Consider the following 21,495-nt stretch of genomic DNA (forward strand, 5'->3'; position numbering starts at 1 on the left):
TTGTAGTGGAGTAATTTCACAGTTTTAATACAGATGAGCATCACCATGACTCATAACTATTTAGCAGACGAACTTAAACATATAAGAAATTATGCAAAATTTGATTATTAATAATAATAATAATTATTATTATTATTATTATTATTATTATTATTATTATTATTATTATAATCATTATTATTATTATTATTATTATTATAAAAAACATATTAATTAATAACACAAATTAAACTCATCATGTAAATGTTGCTGCTGGCATCTTACACAGGTGAAAATATTAGCATAACAGAGGGCTCGTCAAAATATGACTTTTTTTAATATAACCTTTATTTCACATTCATTTATAGAACATAGACAGCAATAGTGCAGTAACAGAAGTATCAGGGCTTTATATGTGTGTGTGTGTGTGTGTGTGTGTGTGTGTGTGTGTGTGTGTGTGTGTGTGTGTGTGTGTAAATTTAATTCGTAATATACATTTCCAGGGGTCACAAGCAAAGACAAATTAAATTGAATCAAAAATACTGAAGTGGGAGCATTAGATATTGAATTGAAGTAGGCTACATCTCCAGTTCTTTCATAAAAACACAAAAGAAATGTTTCAAAAGAAATGTTGATTAATTAAATTATATTCTTTTTTAACTGAAATGTTACTCATTTTAAAACCAAAAAGTACATCTTGCAAGAGGAGCTTGAAGTCACAGGTGATATTATCTGAAATAAATCTGCAAATATCTTATTGCCACAGTTTACGGGTATATTTACATTTCCAAAACAGATGGATGATAGTCTCAGTATGGGAGTCACAAAAGGGACAATTTAGATCTAGATCAACATATTTTTGAATTTGATTTTTTTTTAAAAGACACTCGTCAAAAGATGACCTCTTACTTTCCGGTCATCATGTGACGTCATTGTGTGACTGACGTCGGCCGGGTCGTTTTACTGATATCTCTTGATTTTATCACATTAAGGCAACATGTAAACAAAAAGAAAATCTTTTCTGCCCTACATTATTATAATCAATTATTTGGTGATCTGTCTGACTTATAATGGTAATTTAATCTCCACATTTTTTTTTCTGTCATGTGATTCTTATGTGATGGTTTTTGGTTTGTTGTCTGCTGTATACTATTATAAACCTTAATAAAGTTTCTTTTAAAAAGTCATTTTATTTATAGATCAATTATTAATATTAAAATGTTCTTTTTGAAAAGGGTTGCAGACAGGCCATTACAAAAATAAAAAGAACCTTAAAAAAAAAAGATTGCCTTGTCACTTTGAATGCAAAGGGGCACATGATTGAGCACCCTTACCCTCTTCTTATATGAAATTCAGAAGATTTGTTATACTAGGACGATGTGGATGTACAGTTCTATCTAGGTTAGCTGAATATCCATGAGCACATACAAGACATTCCCTCATTTTTTCTGTCACTACTCGTTTGTTTCAAGTATACTCCAGCCTTTACTGTATTTCTGAAGTAAAAATGTCATCATGAAATGCAAAAGCAATTGAATGGTTCAAGGATACTTGCAGTTCTTACGACATCACAATGGGATAGGAATACGTTTTCTGCTCTAATGATGAGCAGGCAATGTATTATGGAGAAAAAAAGGGGACTCTGGGACTTTAAAACTGAAATGCTAGCATTAATGGGAAGATATTTATCTCCAATTATCGTTTTAATGGCAAAGGGTCATCATGATGTTAATTAATCACAACATATCAATCCAGCTTCATCTGTGGTGACACTTTAATTTCAGCAGTTATTATCACTACCACAGCGCACACTACACTGTGTCAAGTAATGGCTCTGTAATGACCCTCACTAACTGCAGCTCATGTCTGGCATTTATTAAAGGAACTGGATGCGGTCGTAGACCAGAATGCATATTATGTGTTCCCATCAGGAGAGACATACGCTCCTCTCAACATAATGTGTTTAACATGCCACCATACATAGCAATCAGGTGCAATTTCAAAAGGTATGCATTCGGATCTTTCATCTTTTGCAAACTCTTTTTCAAATAGCTGTTTTCAGGTAAGTAGGTAACTGCAAGGAACAGCAGAGAGATAATGGGGGTAAATGAAAGTGAGCTAAAATGAAAGGAGACCATGTTCGAGGGAGAGGAAACTGTGAGAAAAGCATGTGGGAAAGTCACACCGTTGGAAGACTTTCAACAATTTTATCTGGTAGCCTAATATTAGACTTCTGTATCTTTCTGTTTGTTTGTCGATCTTCTTAAACATAAATTCATGACCAAACACCTTGCTTATAAAAAGCAAAGATAACCCCCTCATCTATACATACGCAAAATGGAGAAGCAAAATGGGTTATCATTTAAGTCTAGACAATACATCCAAATAGACTCAAATGCACTGTGTTATTAATAGTTTGACTTGTCACAATGATGACAAAAATGCATGACATAGAAATGTCAGTGGTCAGTGGCTTACATGTGCACTAGCACTAGTCTACATAAGGTAGGCCTATTGAAAGCTTTATGACAATTTAGAGGTTTCCCTCATTATGGTTAAAAAATAAGTTTCTTTACCAAATAATAAACAAATGCAAGCATAAGCAAACAGAAAATATGACTTTTGTATTTCATTTATCCTTTATTTATTTTCTTGAGGAATCATTGAGGGCAACCCCTCATTTACATGATGTCGAGAGTACAGACAAAACACATGTAAAAACATTAAAAACAGGCATTGGTTATCATAGTTTTAAACTGGCCCAGAGTTCAAATTGTGTTGAGTTTAAGTGAATGTTGTCAGATGTTCCAGGTAGATGCAGCAGAAAAACTGAAAGCAGTTTTTCCAAATTCAGTATTTGTCCGAGGAACCTTGAGCATTAAGCATTAATCACTGGAGCGTGTTGGATAATTACTTTGTGAGCAGTTTAATAAAGTGCTGAGGTATGGTGGCATGTTGCTTATCAAGACTTTATAAATGAAAAGGAACCAGTGCATGTCTCGTTTCACAGATAAAGGTGCCCATTCCACCTTGTTGTATAGGATGCAATGATGGGTGGAGTAACTGTCACAGTGTTATTTGTAGCACTGACTTTGGAAAACAAAAATTATTGACGAACCAGCAAATTTTAAGAATTAGCCCCAGTTTGATGTACATTTTCACAACAAATGATTTAAAAATTCATGAAGACCAATTTACATAAATTTCTGTTTCTAGTTCATTTTTTTCCATTTACAACTGTACTGCCGCGGACAATCACTGATGTGCGCCTGTACTAGGTTTAACCAGCTGGGGGCAGTATTATCCCGGTGGTATCTGTATTCAGCTTCACAGTTTAAAGACGAAGAAGAAGCGCACTATCTGACAGAAAATGGCTGGCTGGCAGTGTGGGAATTATTCCCTTATGCTCCTACCACAATTTTAAGGCGTCCTACAGAAAGCATGCACCGTTGCATTTAGCAAAGAATCATAATGTTTAAAAAGGCGAAGCGAGCTAACTTTAGACGGCGGAATGAGTCCGACGAGGAGGAGCAGGAGGAGGCTCGGCAGCCGCCGCTGGCCCCGACGCTGTTCGGGCCTGCCGTGGAGGAGATCCCGTTCATGGAGACCTCCAGTAACAGCGTTACCGGGCCACCGAGCAGCACGGACAACTACCACAGCAACGGGTTTCAGCCTAGCTTTAACAGTTTGAGAGCTGTCAAGAAAGAAAAGAAGGTCAAGGAAATAGCTCCCGTTGCAGCTATTGTGCCTGGACCCACGAAAGCCAGTTTGTTGAGTTTCGACGATGATGAAGGTAAGCTAACCAATGCTAAGTTAGCTAACCGATAATCGTTAGCTTCAGAAAGCGTGTTATTCACACATGTTTAACACGTTTTGTCTTTAACACCAACATCGTATTCGTAACTACATACACTTAATAGCCAGTTAAGTCATTCTCTTGCTCGGGAATCATTCCTATAATGACAATCTAGCTACCTAACCCGCATGATATGCATGGTTGACTTAACTTACCTCTCACTTTCACTTCTGATCGGTTTGTACCTTCAACAGAAGGATCCGAGGTGTTCAGAGTGAAGAAATCCAATCACAGTAAGAAGATTGTCAAGCAGCTGAAGAAAGAATACAAGGAGGATCTGGAGAAGTCTGGAGTTAAACAGGAAATTAAATCAGGTAAGATATTCAACTGTCAGTGTCTCTGTCTGTCATCTTTGCTGTTAACGTTGACAGTGTTGTTGACTGTTCTGCTGCAAGGTTTATCACCAGATATGAGGGAGCTTAAAGCAGAATTGTAGCATATCATTATAATTCTTTTTTTTAAATTTGCTTAAATGCACTTAAACTGTGTTGAGAAATGCTTTTAGGAAACCTTTAATATTAAATTATCCGACTCCAACACAAAATCCTCACATATTTCTCTGCACCGATCGTTTGATGGGCAATGATGAGCAGGAGACGTCCGAGTTCTCAGTTTAACTTCACTTTATTACAATGCGTCAAGAAATGTGCAGTTTACAGAGTCTCTGACTTCAAAATACACATCCCTGATTACACAACCAAGTCTACTTTCCCTTTAACCCTTTTTATATCCTAACAAAGTTTTCTAAGAATGCAGGTAAATCTTTCCAGAAGTGCCTCAATCCGCTGATTTGCCAGTTTATTCAATATGTAGACACGTCATGTCACCAAGCAGAGAAGACAGCTATTTTTCTGCTCAGCACATCATGTCTGTGACCTGACCTGTTAACAAAACTTTCAAAACACAAACTCCTGCCTTGATATGACTTGCAGTGATATTATTGGAGACACAGATTATCTTACTCTAAGTAGGACAGATGGAAGAATGGAATAAATGTATTTAGTTTGAATGCATTTAGAGTAATCATAGTTTTAAAACAATATTATATATAATAGCACATTATCATTGTATCAAAGCATCTTGCATGATTAATCTATAAATGCACAGAGAGAGGGCACATACACAGTTAGTGAATTACGCACGCATAGATAGTCAATCAGATAGTGATCCCCATCCACAGAGACAGAATAACAGATTATTCTGTTATAACTGTGATAATAGATCATATTTAAACACTCAGACATTTGACAGTGAAATGTCACATGGAGTTGTACCAGAAGATGGGGTTAGATTTCTGAGGAGAGGTTAAAGGACATATGATAATAATTTCTGTTTATGTACTGGCAAGCAAGACCTGTGCATTGTATCAGCGCACATTGACAGAAGCTGGCCATGCTCAATACTTTAACTCCCTGATTATTATACCTGGATACCTGGATTATACCCCATATATAAATGCGTTAAGTATATATAAACAAGACTGTCCTGTAACTTTAAGCCTTTTTCATAACTAATAAGTTTGCTAGATCTGTTATCCTCTTGTCTCATCTTTCTCTCCATTCAATTTTCCTAGATGCTCCACCTCAGCCTGTGGTTGCCATCAAAGAGGAGGTTACTAGCAGGGCAGGCAGTGAACAGGGGGAGGAAGAGATGGAGGTGGACAGTGCTGATGAGCAGGAGGAAGAGGCCAAAAGTCAAGGTGGACAAGCACAAGGTCAAGTCTCCAAGAGCAACACAACAACTGGAGCCTCATTCAACACGCTTTCCTCCCTCGGCAGTCTCCGACCAGGTAGCAACACACACACACTCTAATTGAAATGCTCGTCAAATGCTCAGAATGGGCCAGCTTGCTGATCACCCTGTACTTTTCCAGAGTGTTATATAATAGTAAATATCACTGAGTTTGATTTTGCATAATATTTAATTCAGTTGAATCTTGCTACTCATCTTACAATTGAACTCTGTACTCTTCTCTGAAATTTTGGTCCTCTAATCTGTTGTTAAAACCTACTTGACAGTGCTCTCACCTCATAGCATACAGTACTTAGTCTCAAGACCTGACTGAATCTTTTTGGAATTTAACCCTTTATCAGGCAAAGAACCATATTTGCTAACTTGAGCTTCAGTCAGTCATACAAGATTCAAGCTTTCCTTTATTATCATTGTATTGAAAAAGTACACAATTTACGTGTGCTTCTCATATATAAGGTGCTTTAAAAAAGACATTCAGACATTACGCATATGTAATAAGTAGTCTAAAAAGATAATGAATAGTTTAAAGGTAAAAGATAAAGTGCTGATGGATGCAAATTATGTGTTATTGTCTATTTAGGGTTGCTGTGGAAAAGAGACTATAATAAATGTATTAATAATAAAGACTCAATTGACCTTGATTTGCAATAAAAAGATTAATCATTTTGCAGAAAGTCTTGTAATATCCTCCAATAACACTTCAGGGTTGACATTTTCAATTTCCAGGAGTGCCCTATAAAGGGTTAAACACAAGTCTTTTGGTCAAGACCTGTTTCTCTTTTCCTCTAGGGGAGATCCCTGATGCAGCATTTATCCACGCTGCCAGAAAGCGCCGGCAAATGGCTCGAGAGCTGGGGGGCGAAGCACCTCTGGTAGAGACGGAGACTACCAAGAAACGTATGGTCCGAGAAGACCAAGACGTCAGTGACGACGAAGACGAGGAAGAGAAGAGGATCCGTTTCAGCGGAGTGAAGAACAAAAGCCAAAGACAGAAGATCGCTGAGGAGATAGGTACCTTAAGAAAACTGTGCACTCACTGATCATTGATTATATATTTGTTTTCAATCGGTCGATTCTAAGACATAAACGTCCCCTTCTCATGTGCAGGTATTGAGGGAAGTGATGACGAGGCACTGGATACAGGCCAGGATGAGGAGGTGCGCCGCTGGGAGCAGGAGCAGATTAGGAAAGGAATCAGCATACCCCAAGTAAGCTTTAACAGCATTTCTCTGTTTATATGATTGTATATTGAATTATTTTTGGATAACCCTCTGAAATCATGCGCTATTATATCCGTTAAAAAATCTGTTAAAATATCTTCACCACCTATATGTTGGGTTATTCATTTTTAACTTTGACGTACTAAATCAAAATTTTGAACCCAAAAGAAACAAATAAAAACATAAAATCTGATCTTGAAAATTATGTTTTACACACTGAAATGTACATGTTGCAAATATGAACACAGGTTGCAAATATAACATATTTGGGCAGTCCGTGGCCTAGAGGTTAGGAATCAGGCTTGTAGCTGGAGAGTGCCTTGAGCAAGGCACCTAACCCCCCGGCACAGCAGTAATGTGCTGCTCCTTGCATGGTGTGTTCACTTGTGTGTAAAAAAAAAAAAAAAAAAAAAGAATGGGTTAAATGCAGAAATTGAATTTCCCCATTGTGGGATTAATAAAAGTAATTCATCTTAATAACATATAACAGGTTAAATGAGGATAATCTCTACTTATATATTTTTATACTTTATATATTTGACATTATGTCTGGTTTTACTTGGCCGAATATCATCAAAAATAAATGGTATAGAGTTTCAAGCCAGAACTTTCGAGGGCAGCTGATGGCAAGACTCAACGTTTCTTCATTTTTATGTCTTCAGGTCATGAAGAAGTAATGTGCCGGTGCTTTCATGGACTCCAGAGGGTTAAAAGCATTTTGTGTTTTCCTCCTTTAGGTTCAAAGCAGCCAGCCGGAAGACAACACAGTGTACTACCAGAACAGCTACGAGAGCCAGCCCTTTGGCTCTTCCTACAGCATACCTTTCACCTACAGCACTGTGGCCCAACAGACGCCCAAGCCAACTGGCAGAGCCGACAATGGGTCTGTTCACTACGGGAACCCTATTAGTGATCTAACCCCGGTATCCATTGATCTGGTAAAGAAACGCCTGCAGGATAGGTAGGTTCAGAGGAAGACTGCAGCAACATCTAATATCAGTCTTCAGCTCAGCTGCTGCCATCTTTGTGTGCTGTGGTCCTGACGACCCAGCAAAGCTATCCACAGATGTAATGGCCAAAGAGCGAGTGTGGAGGTCTGAAGGGGGGTGACATAAGTCCCCGCTAATAACAACTACAGCTCCTTGTTGTCTTTTAAGCAATTTCCTGCTTAATGTATGTCAATAATTAATAGAGTGACCGTGTTTGTCCTCAGCCCCATCTAAGTCATCATTGGTGTCTTTCCCTGTATGCCATGTGTCTGCAGGCTCAGCCAAATGCGTGCAGGCCACGACGCAAACGACAGGCGCTACAAACAGATCGAAGAAGACCTCGCTGCCTCCGAGAGCGCCATACAGCAGCTGGAGGGCTCGTCCAATGACAATGCAGATCAATATAAATTCTTGCAAGAGATGCGAGGGTATGTTGGAGACTTGCTTGAGTGTTTCAGTGAAAAGGTAAGGGAGAATTTATCTGCTGTCTGATTAGCTGTTTTGTGTCTGTGTGATCTCTGGCCACTTGATGTGGATTATGAAGGGATAGTTAAAAAGAAAGCCATATGGTAAAACATTAATTAAGTCATTAAAAATAATTATTTCATTAAATTTTTTTAGATATTATTATTATTATTATTATTGTTATTGATGCTAGTTTACAGTTATGATATGCCAAGGTTACTGCAAGTGAGTCACTTTGAGCACACTCCATATATGTACCAGTTGCTTCCCAACTGCTCTTACTTTGACCAGAACTATAACTTTGATCTATTGTCTCAGCATTGTACTTCTGCAAATGTGCACTTTTTGTATAGTAAAAAAACTTTTACTTCATAGAGAATTTGGTTGTTAAATGTGTTCAGTGTCTTAAAAACAAGGAATGGATTTGTCTTTGTAATTACATACAAAAAGTAAAGAAAGATGAGTTGGAGCTGTAAGCTGTAAAAGACACAGTTGGCATGGACAACTTTAGACAGAAAAATGTCAGATCTGAGTCCAGTTTGTTCAAACATAATGTTTTGTGCACCTAAAGCTACTTACTGAATGCATGTTTGAACTGAATAATTCAGTCTTGATCCTCCAGCAGCTGCATGGAACTAAGAGAGAACATGGCCTGCCAGTTGCAAACATATTTCTTCATTATGTGGATGTGTTTTAATCCTATGATGGAACGAGACACTAACCCACCGTTATCAGTATGAATCAGTATGGAGAGAATACAGCCTGGAACTGTATATTGTCAATGTTGGGTAAAAAACTTAACTCCTTTTTTAAATTATGTGGTTTTAACGCATTTACTTTCCAAGGCATTTAACTTGGTTTTTCTGCATCTTCTCCTTGAAGCATTGGCTGAAAAAAAGTCCATAGAGTTGCAAGATTTCCTTCAAGGAAATATGACATTTTAGAGTTATAGAAGTTTTCACCCAACACTTAATATTTTGGTTCCAGTGTTATATTGTCCATCATGCTCCTCTTGCCCCTCCAGCAAGACATCCCTGTGACTCGGAGCCCCACTTTTGTCTGGGTCAGAGGTCACAGAAGGCATCATATCTTTCAGGTGCCTGCTGTCCTGGAGCTGGAGGCTGCCATGCACCAGTTACTAAGGCAACGGGCCTCACGACTTGTCCAGAGAAGACAGGATGATATTAAAGATGAATCGTCGGAGTTTGCAAGCCTTTCAAGTCAGTCCATCTTGAAGGTTTTTATGATTTATTTGAACGGCCTCGTTAGTTCTCTGTATGTGAGCGTGTGTGTGTATGTGTGTGTGCTCTATTCACATAATTGTTTGTTTCCCACCACCCCCTTTATGTTTCCCTCATGAGTCTGATTAAGGTTAATTGAGGTGCGAGTTTGAGTGAATGAGCTTGTACGTACATGAAAACTGTTTTATTGGAGGAGCTGTTTCTGCTCCTCTTTATTGGCCGAGTCTCAGTCAGCTGGGTGGTTGTAACTCAGCTCAAGCAATGAGTCACTAAGTAAAGATAAAGAAATGATGTAAGTGACGTGTCATCTGTCACTTTCACTATAACATGTATCAAGTTGCAGCCAGGTAAGTCACTAGAAATGAATGATACCAATTTATTTGTCACAAATATGATGCTTTATTGCTGATGGTACCTTTTTTATATACAATAGCCAATTTAGGCCAGTATTTAAACTTGTTTTATATGTTTAAAACAGACCTTTTGCTTATCACTTGCCTATCTCATCTAACTTATTTTTAAGCATGTTTGATTATTGCAAATTTGAATATTTTTATGCTGTATGAGATGTTGAGGGCCCAGAATAAGAATGAAATTATGGGTTGTCTCAGCTTATCATTGCTGGTTCTAACATGGTTCCTGTCTCTTGCAGGTAAAGCTGTCATGGCTCCTAATCTGGACTCATTCGGTCGAGATCGCGCAGCATACCAAGAGAACAGTCGTCAGAGGAGGATAGCGGAAAGAGAAGCACGACGGTATGAAGCTCAGTTGCACGCAGGGATTTGAGGACTGTATTTATGCTACATGTTGCTAGGCTAATGGTACTATGGTGTATTGGCTCGACAGGCTGTGTTTTTGTGTTTAGCTCAGACCCCAAAATGCCAAAACTCATATCTGAGCTTTCTGCACTTTTATGCATAAATAATTCATAGATTTGCCATGCAGGAGATCCTAAGTTAGGACTTTGAGGAAACCATTTTAATGCCAAGCTGTTCACAGTTAATCATAAATTCCGTCCTTGGTTTTAATTGTCTGCCTTTGTGCTCGTGGGTGTGTGCAGAACTCGGCGGCGACAAGCTAGAGAGCAGAATGGAAAGAGGGCTGAGCATAAAGAAGGCTTATCATCTGATGATGAGGAGACCTCAACTGACATCACCAGCTTCAACATGGAGAGAGGTACGTCGTTAAATTGCTGCACAAATGCACAGTATCAAGCATAATGAGGAGAATTGGCAAATTTGTCGATTAGCACATCAGACATTCTGCGGCTCATGCCTAACTAAAGCCTTTCATCCCGGCCAGATCGTATCATCAGGGAATGTAAGAAAGTATTTGAGGATGTGGTGGAAGACTTTCATTCTCTTGACTGCATCAAATCCCGTTTTGAAGTGTGGAGGAGAGAATATGCCGACTGCTACAAAGATGCCTACATAGGCCTCTGTCTGCCCAAACTCTTTAACCCGTTAGTCCGTCTGCAGCTGATCACATGGAACCCTCTCGAGGTAAAGCATTTGTGTGTTTTTCTTGCAAGATTTTCCTTTTTGAAATGGGTAAATCATGAAATTCATATTCACTTTTTTTTTTCCCCCCCTTCCCAGGCTCCGTGTGCAAATTTCGAATACATGCTCTGGTTTGAGTCGCTGTTGTTTTACGGCTTTGAGGAGCACAGCGTGTTGCAGAGAGGAGATGGGGATATCAGCTTGTTGCCTGCTATTGTGGAGAAGGTCATCCTCTCCAAACTGACAGGTAGAGTTCCCCACACAGCGGCACCCAGCATACTAAGAGTTTCTTGGCATAACAATGTATTCCAGGACAAAGAGTTCACGAGTGTTTATGATTTGGTTTGTGTGTTTGTGTCAGTGTTGACAGAGCAAGTATGGGACCCGCTGTCAAGCAGTCAGACAGCCAGGCTGGTGGGCTTCATTCACAGACTAATGAAAGGTTACCCTACTGTGCTCCATGGGGACAACCGATACACACAGGTACGCTCCTCTCTCTTCCTACCTGCATAGACACACTTCACTTCACCTGCAGAACAAAACATTACTTTTGGTAGAATTACTGTCACCTTTATTTCCTTTTTGCTCTCTTTTAGGAGCTTTTAAAAAGTATCGTCTTCAGGACCAGACGGACTCTGGACGAAGATGTCTTCCTTCCACTCTACCCCAAAACGTAAGATACACAATTGTTAAGAGGAAATCCAGTTTGTATCTCTTCAATATGTTCAATGAAACTTGTTCACTGGTTAAAAATGTTTTTTTTCTTTTATTCAGTGTGTTGGAGAACAAGAATAGCGGTCCCTACTTATTCTACCAGAGGCAGTTCTGGTCCTGTGTGAAGGTAGATTAATTATTCCATTAAAATACTAATTGACAGCTAATAGGAGTACTTGTATCTTAACATTTATGTTGTGTTTCTGTCTCAGCTGCTGGGTAACATCCTGCAGTGGGAAGGGATCTTGTCCGGTTCTTGTCTGAGGGATCTGGCATTGGACAGCACTCTGAATAGATACATCCTCTCTGCACTGCAGACGACAGAAACTGGGGAGGACAATGTCCCCAAGTGTCAGAAGGTAGGAGACGCACCAACTGTTTACTGTTTAGTAGTTTCCTGCTTAATGTATAAATAGAAGCAGCAGGAACTTGAAATGATTTACAATTTTCTTCAACTGCACTCCACTTTCAAGTGCTTTTTTTTACAGCCGGCAGCCATAACTTGACAAACACACCTGCTGTGGAGGAGCAGCTGGTCAACCATGGCCGTTTGATTCAATGAACAGGGCGACCAGGCGAGTGTTTAACCACTTCTTGTCCTTTTCTTGTATTTCTTTCAGGTTGTGGAGTGTTTGCCTGTGCAGTGGTTCTCTGGACTGAAGGGCCAGCAGACGTTGCCTCAGTTGGAGCCATTCTGTCGCTACCTCACTTACCTGGCCAACTCATTGTACCGCAGCAGTTTGGGAGCATCTGATGTGGAACGGCGCAACAGCAAGTGAGCATCTCTGCTGTGCTCTGCATGTCGGGGAGACTTAAATTCAGTTATAGCTCCATCTGTTGGAATATTAAAGAAAGTGCTTCAAGAATGATACAATGGAAGATTGCACTGTCTGGGTTGTAATGTCAACTTATATAATTGACTAACTTGCACTCTTACATGACTGCCTTCATCACTTTCTTTTAGCTAAGATGTGATGCAATACATTTTGTCCATACTGCTTCTAATATACCCCGTATCTACCCAACAGGGACCTCGTCAAAGATGTTGTGAAGATGTTGGGCAACATGAATGCCCTGGACCACATCATCACTGTGGCAGCAGAGTTTGGAATTAAAGACATCAAGCCACTTTTGGAAGCAAAGTCATAAAGGAGGAAATGGCAACATAAACTTTTCATCTTTTCCTGTGAGCAGGACATTTGAAGCCATGGGATCCCTAAGGGTGAATTCCTGGAAAAGGTGTGCGTAAGTGGATTTGAAACGGAACTCAACAGTTGCTACCTTGCTTGAAAAGCGAAGGTAAAAACAACGTTGGTGTACATACTGTGAATAATGTATAGAAAAAGGCGTGCTCTTATGCTCAACACAAGACTTATGCTGAAGGTAAGGCCTTGTGTTTTCAGCTCTGTTATGCTACATGCTGGCGATACTTTAAAGCATAATTTATTAAGGGTAAATAATTGTTGATATGGTTTGCTGGCATATGGCTGGCAATGATCTCTAAATTGTCACCACATTCAACCTGGCTTTCTGTATCTGTATAAACTGCTTTAACCACCTTTATTCCTCCCACATGCTCTACTTTTCCATATGTGCCAAAAGTTTCTGGTTGGCCACTTCTCCCCACAGTCGTCCTGTGTCACCTACACACTGTCTTGAAGACTCTGCAGCTGAGAGCTTTGTATTCAGATTTGTAAGACTTTTGTTTTAGCATTTTATTTGCCTGTGAATAAAATATTAATTTGAATGACCGCTGTCTTGTTGCAATTCAGTGAAAACAGTGGCTCTTGAGATGACCTTAAAGACACACTCCACAATTATTCCAATGAAACAATACATTTTAAGGGCTCCTGAAAGTGAATTATTGATTTGAACGTTTTTCTATATTCTCATTTTTTTCTGACTTTTTGGAAAGAGACTGAGCTTCAGTGCTTCAGTTGCGACTTCGCTTTCTTTTTTTTAAAGGTTTCCAAAATTGCTGATCGCCTGTCTCACGACCACAACTTTTAACCAGTTACACCGTCACAGTTAATGTGACGTCGTGAGGGTAAACGTGTTGATTTTAACCAGTTGGTCACTAATGTAGTGAGGCTAATGGCTATTGCACAACTGTAATGAGCGGGCGGGATTTGCCTTGTTTGCCTCTGTGTCCCCTCCTCCATCTGAACGCGCTAAACAGAGCAACCCAAAATTCTTCTTGTACCTGTACAGAGAGACATATAGCTTTACCAAGTACCGTGTGTCGACGCACTTTTTCTTTCCGCATTACCAACTTTTAGATCTAAAGAAAGGAAAGCTCTATCTTGGATCACTGCTTCATGCGCTCCCGAAGGGTCTACAAGGTAAATAACTACTCCTACAGCGTTGCATTATGCTACATATCCGCATCCAAATGGTTGAGCAGTCCGTAAATAACTACTTGTATAATATCTGTGCACTAAGCAAGATTTTCACCGGGTACCAGCAGAAGCAGAGAGGAAATGTCTGTGCGTAAAGTTGAGTGGGTGCACCAAATGCTGTAAACCACATGCTCGTTTCACTCAGACCCCATTTTAGCGGCTTCATAGTAAGCGCTACTGTTTCCTGCAGCATGCATGTGAATGGGGCTTCACAAGACTCCCTACAACCCTGTTGCATAATTTCCTTTTCATGATACGTGCGCCTTAGTGCAAGAATAAGGCGCACGCATCATGCGCCAATGCAGAATTACCCTAATTTTACCTAAGTTATTGGCGATTTTACATTGAGGGGCTACTTAAAACGCATTGTCCGTAACTATGCTGTGTAATATGAGAGAGGTGGTCCCTGGGGTGTGTTAAGACTGGCTTTGACTATGTCATGAGCTGCATTGTAGCCACTCTAAAGAAAGCTGGTGATGCATGTTAAGAACCTAGTGGCTGTGGTATTTGGAGTGGGGATGTAACTGTCCTGGACTCAAAACTCTTCTGATATCAGCTAGGAGAGGTTTTCAGCTTTGTTGGGGGGGATGGTGGTGAATGTAGCCTGGAGTGAAAGCAGCAAGTGGCCACACAGAGGAGACACTGGTGCAGAACAAGCCATAAATCAGCAGTGGTAAAATAAAAGTAAATGCATTGTATCTTAAAATCTTGAAAAATTAAACAGCTATTTAAGTTAAAATGTGAACACTAATCTATGGGATTAAATAATTAAGGTACTATCTGTATACAAAGTGTACTTACTCAGGTTATAACCTGAGTAAGTACACTTTGTTACTGAAAAATAAAAGTGGAAAGGTGAAATCTACAGTAGTTCCGTAAAAGATAAAATAAACAAGAACTATGCAATTCATCACCAGCCTTCTCGTGAAGCCAGTTTGATGGATAGTTTAATGGAGGTATGACTCAACAGACCTGTCTCAGCCTAATAGATTCTCACCACAGTTTGGCTATTGAAAAAGCAGCTTATTACATTTAAGTGACAAAAAGCAGAATCCTTTTAGAAGGGTCACAAATAGATCTAAATAACTGCTAAATTAGTAAGCAACTGACTGCATTTTGTCAATTCTAAATTTGACTACATTTTAAGTATGACTCAGTGACAAGAGTTGACCTTTTAGATCTTGGTGGCGAGAGCAGTTGGGTCTAACTTTAGCTTCTGTGAAAGTGGGTCACTAGTGGGCAAGTTGCTGACTGCAGGGCTGTATGTAGCCTATACAAATGCACTGAAGGGAGCCAGTGGAAGCTTTCCAGGTTCACTGAGATTCTGGAGGTGGTAGGGCTTCATATTTCTTCTCCTGGTTCCATGTTCACTTGCCTGTATATTTAGTAATACCAGCATAAGTTGTATTTCAGAAACAAGTTGCAGTTTTTTTTTTTATGACATTGACTTGCCGAAGCTGTGCGCAGAATGTAAGCAACTGTAGCTGCAGTAAATAGATTGCACTGTGTACAAAACATGGATCAGGGGCTTATTATGGCGTTGGGGAATAGTAATACACACACACACACACACACACACACAATTTGTATTCATACTAACGGAAGTGATTAGTTGCTGGAGTAGAAACAGATTGGGATTCCAAAAGTGAACTTTGTATTAATGAGCAGTGATGTCCCGTATCAGCTTTTTCATTGACAAACATACAGCTGTGTTTTCACAAACAATAAGAATTTATTCATTTATTTTTTACTTTTCAATAATATTTCTATATATTCTAGGTTTATAACCGGATAAATAAAATATCTTGATTGGCACATTTTCTTCTGAATATCCCAGATTTATAATAATTATAATAATTAGCAAAGAGAGACAGAGATATTAGGAAATGTATTATTATTAATAATAATAATATTAATTTTATTTATAGAGAACCTTTCAAGCTAAAGCACAAAGAGCTTTCTAGGCTAAAATATTTACAGAATAAAATAAAATAATCTAACAAAATCACTAAATTATTTAATTATATACTGAGAATAAATTGAATATAAAACAACATAGAACTAATATCAAGAATAAATATAAAGTAATGGAAAAATCAATTTTTGCTTTCTTTCATATGATTTTAGGTCCTCCCATCTTGTTTGTTTAAATAGAAAATAACTTGTGTTTTAGCATCATTGTTAAACTGAATGGAGGTTAATGGTCAATCTTTTGTTTTCTCAAAGATATGATTGTTTCTCTGGTGTGTGTCAGTGAAGAGCCTGAGAATAAGACTGTTGTGTGTTCAGAGTCCAAGGTCACTTGTCATTTTTCTCCTGGTCACAAGTTCCTAGTTTTGCTTGAGTGTGACTATCATCATTCTTTTTTAATGGTTAAATCTGGGCTGCCTGTGACTTTGCCTGTTCTGTTAGACTGACTGACACACGTTGCTGAAATCCACCCGCACAAAAGTTCAAGGTGACCCAGCGCAGCACGCGGTCAGTCAAACAGCAACACATCAGTTTGTTTACATCTGTCACTGCACGCCAAAAGATGCAATCTGTGTCAGTTAGCTGGGTCATTTCATTATGACCACACCAGGACATTATTAAAAAAACATAACAAATAATTAGATTTGTTGATACACTCTTAATTGGGGAATTATGCTTTTAATACAGTTACCATCATAATTCAATGGGTGAGGAACATATTGTCACAGTAGGGTTGATTTTCCCGTTTGAATTTTGAAAATATTCAAACGGGAAAAAACATGACATTTCAACAGATTTATTTGTAAGTAGAACTTTATCACATTTTATTTTTCTACTTTATGTGCATGTGTTTGAGGAATAGCAAATATTCAAGTGTACATGAAAGCTGGTTGTTTTAGTCAAGATTATGCTAAAATATATTTTCTCCAACTATATTTAAGTTCCATGTAAAGGGCCAACCTTCAATTGTTTATTCCCATGGGAAGTTTCCAGCTTTGAAAATTCCCAGAATTTTGCAACACTAGTCAACAGTCCACTGTTTCTATTCTTTCTCCCCAGTGAACCCACTCAGTTAGCTGGATGCCTAGAGTGTCTATGCTTGTGAGCAGCTGCTTATAGCTAAACTCAATGACCCAACACAGTGCACAAAACACTGAAGAACATACATTATACTTTTTCATTCCTCTAATGGTGCAATAATAAACAGAGCTCCCCCATGCATGTCAGCATTACTTTATTATTAATATTTATGCAGCTTCTGCAGGATATTCAAATTACTTCCATAGAAATCAATTTATTTTTTTAGGTAGTATTGTAAAATAACTTTTTCTAAATGTCAAGCAGTGTCATATTTAAGCTTTAAGTTGATTGGTTCTAAGGATCACACCCCTTTCCTGTTCATCCACTCTCTCCCACTGACTGGCTCTGCCTCTGCTTTCTGCACATCTCATCTGCTGCACTCTCCCAGCCAAAACAGTTTTAAACATACACTGGGTTGGGTTTATGTGTGTATGTGTGTGTACAAGGAGATAAGGGGGGAGGATGCTTTTTTTTGCAAGTTTATTGTAACTGCAAACTCTACACTACTTCACAACATTTGTAAATAATTTAATCATAACGAATTCAAACAAAACTTTCATGTATGAATGTATGTATTAAATGCATGAGTGACACCAATGCAAATGCTTGTGTGGATGCAGCCACTTGTAGGAGCTTTCTGGGGGAGACTTCTGTTACTAAAGAGCTCCTGCTTTAGTAGATAAACTGTGGCTGTTTACATCCCTGCAGCCATGATTATATAAGAGTTCACAGGCATCCAGAGTTATTACTGTAAAACTACATTTAAGGTTTTCACGGTCAGCCAACGACTGCTACATTTTGACCATGCTTACATGCATGCGGGTGTGTGTGCTGCTTGGAATAGCCAAGCCATGTGATTCCTCCAGATTCTATTTCAGAACGGCTGCCGTCAAACGCTCTGCAGTCTTCACAGCAGCTTGAAGAATAGTGAACAAAAACGCTGTTTAATCCCGCTATCTTTCACCCTTCTGTCAGACTTACTGCTCAGATCAACAGCCCATCTGAAGGTGGTTTTCAGTAAGTATGCTGTGTATTTTCTGCCCCGTGGGCACAAGTTATTGGCATTTTGACATTGATTTGCAGCATTGACATTGTGTTTGGATTTCATTGTGCATCCAGTTTCAAGCACTGGGTTGTTTGGAATAGACAGATTTTTTTCTGTTTGAGGTGATGAAGAGTACTGAACTGTGTACCGAGGTCAGTGAGGGGTCATATAGTTCAAATAGGCTGCTTTCTCCACTATTTTTGTGCATGCATGTATTCATTCTTGTTCATGCATCATGATTAACCCCAGACATTTGAAAATTATTTTCATTCTAAGCTTTTGTTTATGTCTTTCCAGGGATTTTACAATAATGAGGCAAATGGGCAGCTACTGGGCAAATAATAATAACTGTAAGCATGGGTTCAGTGTTTTTACTGCTGCTTTGTTCCAATTATTTATTAGATTATTAAATAGCAGTTTTTTAACTGATGAATGATACTTTTTTTTCTAGCTTTACTTGAAATTTGCTGTATTTTTGCATGTCTTAAAGCAACTCCAGGAAGCTTTTGGCGGCCCCTGTGGACAAAAGCGGTAGTGTTTCTATGAGCATCACCACCTTGTGCCGTAAAGATCTTAGTCTGGCTGGCGCACACATTTGTTTTGGAAGCACGTGAAAGGAAATCACAACTCTTTTTTTAACAGCTGTTTGCAGGATGCATGGTGATGTGTTATGTATCTATTTGTGGCGATGTAGGATTAATAACTGTAATATGACGATGGTGAAACAAAACAAACTTTGTTTTCATACTTGTCACCAAGTTACATGTAAGCCTTCAACTATTAGCACAACACAATGTGAACAAAACAATGATCGAAAAATGTTTCATTCTGTAGGAAATTCGTTTTTCGGTACAATAATCTCCAAGAGGCATCTACACATCCATGAATTCCATAGAGCTACAAAAACTCCAGAGCTCCAAAAACATAAAACATCTTAACAGAAGACACACAAAGAGTCCAAAGTAACAACAAAGACATGCAGAAACCTGCAGAGACACAAATAGACTTGCAACAAGCAGCAAACAACCACAAGAGACACAAAATGACCTCAAAGAGACAAAACATCTACAACAGGATGCAAAACAATATGTACAATATATAGATTAGTATGTCATGAAATACAAGAAAAAAAACCTGCAGTGTATTAAGCTATATCTGCAACTGATGAGTATCAATTAATGTTGAATCATTTTAGTATTTTAGTTTTTGTCTGTAAAGGTGCCCATCACCGAAGTTTACCGAAGTCCAATCTTTAAATCTGTTGTTTTGTCTGACCCACAAAATTCAGTTTATACAGTAAGAGAACCTGCACCTGTGTAATTCTTTCCAAACCATTTCAAGCCTCACTGCTGACATGCAACATCATCTATTATCGATGATGCAAAGCACACAATAGAGACCTCTGCAACACTAAATAGCTGCTGCAGGTGAGAGAGGCTAAATGTTTTCTGGCTTGTGCAATAATTTCAGCTCGATCCAGTGTGGCAAATGAGTACAACAAGAAACAGTTATTTCATTGTGGCAGAGCATTGGGTGTTTTTTGAAGCAATAGTTTTGTTAATATATACATTTGGGTTTTTTAAAAAGATCTATTGAGAATAGAGGCAAGTTCAACCACATTATTAAAGATGTGGTTTTGTACTGGTTGCATGTCACGCATACTGTACTGTAAGAAAACAACGGCTGTGTAGGTGTTGTGTTTCACAGTTTTCCAGGACTAAAACAAACTAACAGTGAACTTCTCATTAGGGTTGTCACAATACTAAAATTTTCAACTCGATACCGATACTCAGGAAAATATTCGATACTCGATACCATTTTCGATACCACAAGGATAAAAACAAATACCCCAAAATTTAACAGAAATATTTTTATCAACAAGAAAAATGCAACTTGTAAAATTTAACAGAAACACAGGTTAAATATTTATAATAAAAAACAGTTGTGCAAAAAGAAACTGCAACTATGGTAACAAGATTCAGATCATCGATACTTTTGAAAATGAGTATCGTATCCGGATACAACGTTTTAGTATCGATACTTTTTTGGGTATCGATACTTTTGACAACCCTACTTCTCACACAGCAAACATAAGCGTTATTTCTTTACAAGTAGATCCATTAGGTTTCTGATGAGACTGCAATATGTTTTTTTCCTATGTGGTCTAATAGGCCAGGTTGGAAAGTTGTATCTGAGCCTGAAAGTTTTCTGGAAAGAAAAAAAAGGCCACACGTTTGTCACCTCAGCTTACCCTCGTGTGGAAGTTTCCATGAGGTGTGACATGACTGTTGCACTGTCCACATGACCTTTCTAGGTTTATGTCCACAAGTGGACAGGTGCCATTATCTCAAAATGGGTCACGGTGTTATGCTGTCACTCTGACCTGGGCCGTCTTCTATAGGACATACCACTGGGCTTCCGCCAGACTGCCCCAACTTAACTTAGCTGCAGGACATTGTTTATACTCCCTCCCCTCTTTCTTTCCCCTTTCCATTCTTCCGTCTCAGCGCTGTATTTTTTCCATCCAAATTCCAAGTATTCCCTCTCAGTTTGTGAGCTCAGCACTGGGGAATGTGCATGGCATGTTGGACAGACTACTGACCCAGAGTGTCCTCGCAGCAGGCACTAAGGAAAGAAGTCTGCACTTTGCCTCCAGAGGGTAAAGATAGTTTTAAACTGTGTGGGCTGCTAAATAGGGGCTTGTCCTTGTTTATACTGTATGACCCAAAGATGAGGTAAATAGTAGCAGTCTCTTCTGCTGTGTGTAGGAGTAACGCAATGTGATGAGCCTCCACGGTATTTTTGAACACAGTGTTTTCTGTGTTGTGAGTTATGATTCTCTTTGTGTCGAACAGTCTGTTCGAGGGCTTTGCCTCCTCTCCTGTGAGTTGTGTTATGTAACACATGTCAGCGACGTATCCAGCAAATAAGATGGATTATCCCCATAGGCCTCTGGTTTTTTGGCTAGCAGTCACACAATGTGGATTTGGGTGCATTATGTAACACCCCAGAAAACAGTGTTCTACTTAAAACAAGTTTGTGAACCCCGTTAACCCAATGTGGAACCGCAACCGCAACCAGTGTTTATTTAACGACTGGAAATAAAAAGTTCTGCGGTTATTTTAAAGGATTTAAGTCTACAATCAGTGCAAGTAACTTAAAATAAATGTCCATCTTCTTTTCTTTTAGGTTGTGTGTGACTTCTCCCCCTCCCCCCCGTGACTTCTGAACCCAAGTCGACCTTCTCCCCCCTCCCCTCCCCTCCCCGAGGCCAGACTGTGATCC

General features: G+C 38.9%; 1 protein-coding gene across 1 annotated transcript; it reads left to right on the forward strand.

Moving 5' to 3' along the window:
- The first annotated feature begins 3,336 nt into the window (after positions 1 to 3,336).
- Positions 3,337 to 13,462, forward strand: paxbp1 (PAX3 and PAX7 binding protein 1). The gene is made up of 18 exons (XM_059351954.1): positions 3,337 to 3,772; positions 4,030 to 4,149; positions 5,409 to 5,624; positions 6,377 to 6,598; positions 6,695 to 6,795; positions 7,545 to 7,768; positions 8,072 to 8,261; positions 9,358 to 9,481; positions 10,155 to 10,257; positions 10,563 to 10,678; positions 10,805 to 11,004; positions 11,101 to 11,248; positions 11,363 to 11,484; positions 11,598 to 11,674; positions 11,776 to 11,842; positions 11,928 to 12,074; positions 12,336 to 12,490; positions 12,744 to 13,462. Exons 1-18 carry the CDS (start codon positions 3,451 to 3,453, stop codon positions 12,862 to 12,864), a joined length of 2,775 nt encoding a protein of 924 aa, XP_059207937.1. The 5' UTR covers positions 3,337 to 3,450; the 3' UTR covers positions 12,865 to 13,462.
- Positions 13,463 to 21,495: the final 8,033 nt, after the last annotated feature.

Source organism: Centropristis striata, chromosome 15 (genome assembly GCF_030273125.1).
Source record: "Centropristis striata isolate RG_2023a ecotype Rhode Island chromosome 15, C.striata_1.0, whole genome shotgun sequence".
Classification (NCBI taxonomy): domain Eukaryota; kingdom Metazoa; phylum Chordata; class Actinopteri; order Perciformes; family Serranidae; genus Centropristis; species Centropristis striata.